This window comes from Gossypium hirsutum, chromosome D11, assembly GCF_007990345.1.
Source record: "Gossypium hirsutum isolate 1008001.06 chromosome D11, Gossypium_hirsutum_v2.1, whole genome shotgun sequence".
Lineage (NCBI taxonomy): Eukaryota > Viridiplantae > Streptophyta > Magnoliopsida > Malvales > Malvaceae > Gossypium > Gossypium hirsutum.
The window spans coordinates 65,347,237-65,353,598 of record NC_053447.1 but is presented as its reverse complement, the minus strand read 5'-3'; the positions used below and the strand labels follow the sequence as shown (position 1 = coordinate 65,353,598).

At 32.9% G+C, this 6,362-nt stretch overlaps 1 protein-coding gene across 1 annotated transcript; it reads left to right on the top strand.

Annotated features, from left to right (window-relative positions):
* The first annotated feature begins 263 nt into the window (after window positions 1-263).
* Window positions 264-1,055, top strand: LOC107935639 (receptor-like protein 9DC3). The gene has a single exon (XM_041104382.1). It carries the CDS (start codon window positions 264-266, stop codon window positions 1,053-1,055), a length of 792 nt encoding a protein of 263 aa, XP_040960316.1.
* Window positions 1,056-6,362: the final 5,307 nt, after the last annotated feature.

Sequence of the window (6,362 nt, the reverse complement as noted above, 5' to 3'; positions counted from 1 at the left end):
CTTCTCTTTCACACATTGATCTATGGAATAATAATTTTCATGGTAAAATACCAGAAAGTTTTGCTAAATATTGCACGTTACAAAGTTTTCGCATCAACAACAACCAAATAGGAGGGTCACTGCCACGATCTTTAGGTAATTGCAAAGATTTGAACCTTCTCGATGTTGGGAACAACAAGTTGAATGACACTTTCCCGAACTGGTTAGGAAATTTAGATCATCTACAAGTTCTTGTCTTGAGATCGAATAAATTCTTTGGCCAAATGGATAACTCTGATGTTACAGTTTCCTTCTCTCGCTTGCGCATCATTGATCTTTCTCGCAATAACTTCAGTGGCTACTTACCTACCAATTTTTTTAAAAATCTACATTCCGTTAGAAAGGGGCATGAAAATAAACTTGAACCAGAGTACATGGAAGATGTATCAGATTATATTGCTTTCAATTATGCTTATGGTTTATCTTTTACAGTAAAAGGGTCGAAAACAGAGTTTCAATCACTGTTAACCAAATGGATGGTAATTGACTTTTCAGACAACCAATTCTTCGGAGAATTGCCCAAATCACTTGGTGAGCTTCATTCACTTATTATCGTAAACCTCTCTCATAATTGCTTAACAGGTCCTATCCCATCATCATTAGGTGATTTGTCTGAACTTGAATCATTAGATCTCTCATCAAACAAGTTCCAAGGAAGAATTCCAACTGAGTTAACAAATCTTGGATTCTTAGAGGTGCTAAACCTTTCTCAAAATAATCTCGAGGGACCCATTCCTCAAGGCAAACAATTTGATACTTTCACTAATGATTCTTACAAAGAAAACTTGGGTTTATGCGGCTTGCCATTATCAAAAAGATGTGATAATGATAGGGGAACTTTGGTCAAATTTGATAGAGATGATGATGAATTGAATTGGAAATTTTCTATTTTGATGGGGTATGGATGTGGATTGGTGTTAGGATTGAGTATGGGATACATCGTATTCACTACTGGAAAACCATGGTGGTTGATTAGGATCGTCGAGCGAGTTCAACAAAGATTTACAAAAAGGTAGAGAGGTGAACTCTTCAGCGATTTTTTCTTTTTGAGAAAAAAAAGCAATGGGTAGAGCACAGAAAACCTCATTGCTCGGAGGTAGGTGGGCCTTTTTCTGTAGATGTTTTATAAGTGTGCTACCTAGGTGTTTTATTGTATGTTGTGTTGTTCTGTAACCATAAAAGGTGGCCCTTGTGTGTTTTGTCTTAATGGACACTTTCCGTGTGTTTCACAATCTTTTCAATAAAACTAATGTATATATATATACACATTTATATCAAACATATATGTACATCCATATACAAATCACAAGTCAATCACGCATAACTCGAATTCCACGCGATATCAAATTCATTTTCTCATAATTTTAGAGAGAGATACAATTACCTCGCATTTATTTCGTAGTTATTTATAATGACACTAGACTATGAACCAGTTATTAAAAGTGAATTATATAAGCACAAACTAAAAATGATTATTCGTCGACGGTTGTGAATTTCCCTTTGTTGAGGATGGTCTGATACCCTCTTTAGTGAGGAAATTAAATTCGAATTCCAATAACTTGTTAATCACACAATTCGAACATAGATTACGACAATCTAAACATGAATGCATTTATTACAAATTGATCCCTCAAGCTCCTAATATTCAAAAAGCTCATATCTCACAATATATACTATCGAATTTAAATCTAATTATAAATATAACAGAGGACCACTCATAACTATTGTTCATTTTCAAACATCAAAATTTTTATCTTTTACAACTAGGTCCTCAATAATTAGCCTTACTCGTGCATGACTTTAAACTATAACATTCAAGATTTCCTTAAAACTTCCAACCATGGTGATTCAATCAATATCTTAACAATTCTCAAATCTAATACATGGGCTAATTAAATTCAACATCCTTAAAGCATAATTTAATAAAAATTAAGAAAGAAAACTTACTTAGAACCTTTGGCAAGCTCACGGTTATGGTGATTTGCAAGGAAAACCTAAACTTTTCTTTTGTTTTGCCTATAGCCAAATGTTGAAGAAGAAAATGGGAAAGATAAGTTTTCTCTTTCTTTCCGTTACCAAACTTTTAATATGATAAATTCCTATTAATTAAAATACAATCCTATATGAAAAACCTAAATTCGAGGAAACAGATGGCATGGAATTGAATATTGAGAATAAAAAAGAAGAAGGAACCAGCCAGTATAGTGGTAAGCGAGGCAGGATAAAAAAGACATGACCAAAGAAGGCTTGAATTTTTGTATATTCTTCTATATCCATCGTCTCTCTGCATTCATGGTGGAGGTGACCCCTCCATCTCACACTTCCCTACAGATTTAGAATCGAAACAGAGAATTGACTGCGGCCTCTAATCTATTTTTCTCACTCGGATAATTAGGATGACCTAACGAAAGAAACTCAGAATGAGAATTGAGTGTGGATATTCAAATCGATTATGAATAAAATATGTAGGATCCCAGAGACGGACGAAGCTGACGAAAATCCAAACTAAATTTAAGAAAAAAGGAAGAATAACGAAGAGAGAGGGATCTAAGGAGAGCGGTAACTGACAACGGGTCTTACAAGCCAAGTGGCCAGCCGAATCTGGAGAAGGCTTTCTTAGATCGGATAAAAAGGAATTTGGGTAATTGGTCTAATTTGCTTCCGATCCTTGTACGTTTCATTTAGTCCTTTTCTTTTTAATCACTAGAATTTCCTCAGTACTCTATTATTTTGATTTAATAATTAAAGTCTGATTGATAACATTCTCAAAGGACTTCAATTAAATTAGATCATGTGACATTTTTAAAATAAAAAAAGTTTGCTCCTGTGGCTTACATTACATGCATTGGAAGCATTTTTAAATTAGTCATGTGAATAAATAGGTTAAAATATGTTCCAAGTCCATTACTCTTTCTATTTTTATTTTAAGAAATTTAACCTCTCTATTTTTAGGATTTAAAAATACAAGTCCAATTATTAATATCATTAAAAATTCTTCTATTAAATTCAAGTTCATTACAATGTCAAATTTTTTTTTGTTACACGACTTCTAAGTGAATTTTTCTTTAAAAAGAAATTGAAAGTGTCGTACCAATGAATTTAACAAAAATATTTTAACAATAATAGTAATTAGATTTATATTTTGAAATATGAAAAAATTAATTTAAATTTCATATGCATTGTATAACATATTTTAAGTGAGCAAATAGTTTAATTTAAAAAATGTGATATAATCTAATTTTGGTGTTTAGTTACTTTTTTTCATGTTATATTTTGCTTGTTTAATATTATTAGTATTTTGTTTACAGTTAACATTTTCATGTCTTTTTCTTCTTAATGCTATTGATAGATTAAATTTAAAGTGGTCATTATATGATTGTTTATCAATAAGGGAATTAATTAATAGCGTTTGTCTTATTTATCGAGAAGGTAAGAAGAGATTGGTGGCTAGATGATCATCGAGAATTATAATCTATTTATTAAAGCACGGCTGAAAATCATCTTTTCTTAATCGAACTGTGATTTTACCTTTAGTCAAAGTTTCACCTTTTGATTTTCTCTCAACTTTTGATTATTGTTTTTCTACTAAGTTTGAATTTTATTTTTCTTTAGTTATAGTTTTAATTATTTTAGTTTTATAAAAATCCTCATCATCTTTAATTTGTTTATTTTTATTGATGAAATAGAATCACTGGTATGTGTGGATTCGACCTTACTCACTGCTATTTGCAAAATTACTTTTGAGTAGGAATTTATTTTTGATAGTCTTGATAGTTGTAGAATATAATTTTATAAAATTTTAGAGTTTTTATATATCATTTTAATATGTTTAAATTTATATATATTATTTTCTAGAATCAAAGCTAAATTAAAAACTTAATTATTGTGTGCTTGGCTATTGCTAGATGGATTGACCATTGAAGCAATCAGAGTTTTATGTTGGGGCTACTCTTTCATTTTTTGGCTGTGCGGTTTGTTGTATGTATTCCTTATTCAAATTCTTAGTCACAATATTTACGTTGTGCTTAAAATCTTAGAATCCAAGTATTAACATCACAGGATTGGGAATGGATTTGGGTGGGGATGGATTCGTTTTGCTGGAGGATTGGGAATGGTAGGACGGCGATGTTTTGGATGGACATATGGTGTGGTAATCTTCCATTAAAACAGGAATTTCCAAGGCTATTTCGCCTTACAAGACAAAAGGAAGGAACGATAGCTGATTTTATAAGAAATTATGGGTTTTGTAGAGAAGAATGGAACGACCTCTTTACAAGATCGTTATTGGGAAAAGAGGAGGTGATGCTTAGCAAATTGGTGGAGAGGGTGAGTAGCACAGTGTTAGTTTCAGATGTGGAGGATAAGTTTTGTTGGGCAAATGATAGAAACGGGGAATTTTCGGTAAGAAAATGCTCTGAAATATTGATAAGGTACCACCAAGAGTACGAAGTTTTCTATGGATGCTTGCTATTGACAGAATTCCTACAAAGGAATTTCTGGTCAAAAGAGGGGTGAATCTTCAAAACATCTCGATTAGCTGTCCATGGTGCGAAAGAGTTCCGAAGAGTGCAAACCATTTGTTCTTCAAATGCAAATTTATTGAAGGTATTTGGGTTAAAATATTCAATTGGTGGGAGGTTAGTTGGAAACATGTAGATGGTTTTGAGGAATTCTAATCTTTGTGTAATAACATGAAAATGGCCGAAATGAGGAAAATTTTTTTGTTGATATCAATTTCGGCAACCTGATGGACAGTATGGTTTGCAAGAAATTGTATGGTCTTTGAAAGAAGGATGATGGCTATGGAAATTTTGGTTTTTTAATCAAAGATAAGGGCATTGCTGTGGATTAAATCTGTTTATGATGAATTTTATATTGCAAGAGAACTTTTGGTGGATATGTCCAAATAGGTGTAGGATTGATTCAATTAAATCCAAATTAGCTGCATCGTTATGACGCTCTCCTCTGCATGGTTGTTTAAAATTTAATGTTTGTGGAATTGCAAATGAGGATAGAGTAGGTTGTAGAGGTGTCTTGAGAGATAAAGAGGGAGTCGCAAGAGCTTTATTTTCAGGTTCCGTAGCAGCAGATGATACTGATTTGGCAGAGATTGGTGCGGTGATGGTAGCATTGGAAGTATTTTTAGCTATGAAATGGAAGCTAAATGATTCTCTATTTATAGAATTTGGTTCAATAGTGGTGTTTTATTGGTGTGCAAATAAGTTTGATGATCTATGGTAACTTTAAGCAACTTTCGCAGATATTAAAAGAGACATTGAGAAGATGAGAAATGTTATTTTTTTATGACAGAAAAGAATGAAAACGAAATGGCATCTTCGTTGGCGATTACATGTATAAATCGTGAGAAAATGTTTAAAGCTTGGTGCATGGTGAGCTATTGCTTTGATGTAAACGTAGGTCTGTTAGTGATTGAACGTGTTTCTTTTGGAATGCTATAATGTTAAAATTTTAAACATTATTCTGTTTGTTTTTAACAACAGAATAGATTGAATGAATCAAAAAAAAAAAAACATCACAGGAACACAACAAAATAGATCAGCATAACATAAGGCAAAACACATCCAAACAATACATCAAAATGTCATGGTTAAGAAAATGAGAGGAAGACAAAGATAGAGGAGTATGTGAGTATAGGTCACTTGTTGGGGTATCTGGCACCACTTGGGTTCTGTGAACTAGACCCTTAGGGCAACCACTTCGAAGACTTCTTCAGAAGACGATAGCATCATTTGTTGGGGCTCCAAATTGATTGCTAAGCGAATGACACTTCAAATTTTGTTTCAGAAAAAGCAGATCCTCCCTCAATTAATTAGGTAATAATTTGATTTTGGGCTAGAAAAGGATATGGTTATGATCCTAATAAGGCCAATGAGAGATATTACGTGATGGTTGAAGAAGTGAGAACTTACAAGGATGGGACAAACTGCATTGTTTCACCGGAAATATGTATCAAAAGCGATTCTGAAAATTTGGAGCGAATCATGCACAATAACAGGAAAGTTAGAAGCATCTATGATTTCGATGATGACGAAATTGTGAGCTTAAGGAGAAAAAAAAAAGACGAGGCAATGGAAAAGAGACGAGGCAGACCAAGAAAGGGACATTTCTAGATTATTGGCTTGTACTACATCGTTAAAGAAATTTGTCATTGAATCGCTATCGGTTACTGATTTCAAGAATGGTAAGAATGTAATTTTGAAGAGGCTATAGAAGCTTGGGAACTAGGTAAATTGTTAGGTCTTAGGGGAAAAATCACGTTTCTATTCATAAGATCCCCTTCATTAAAATCCGCTACGATTGAA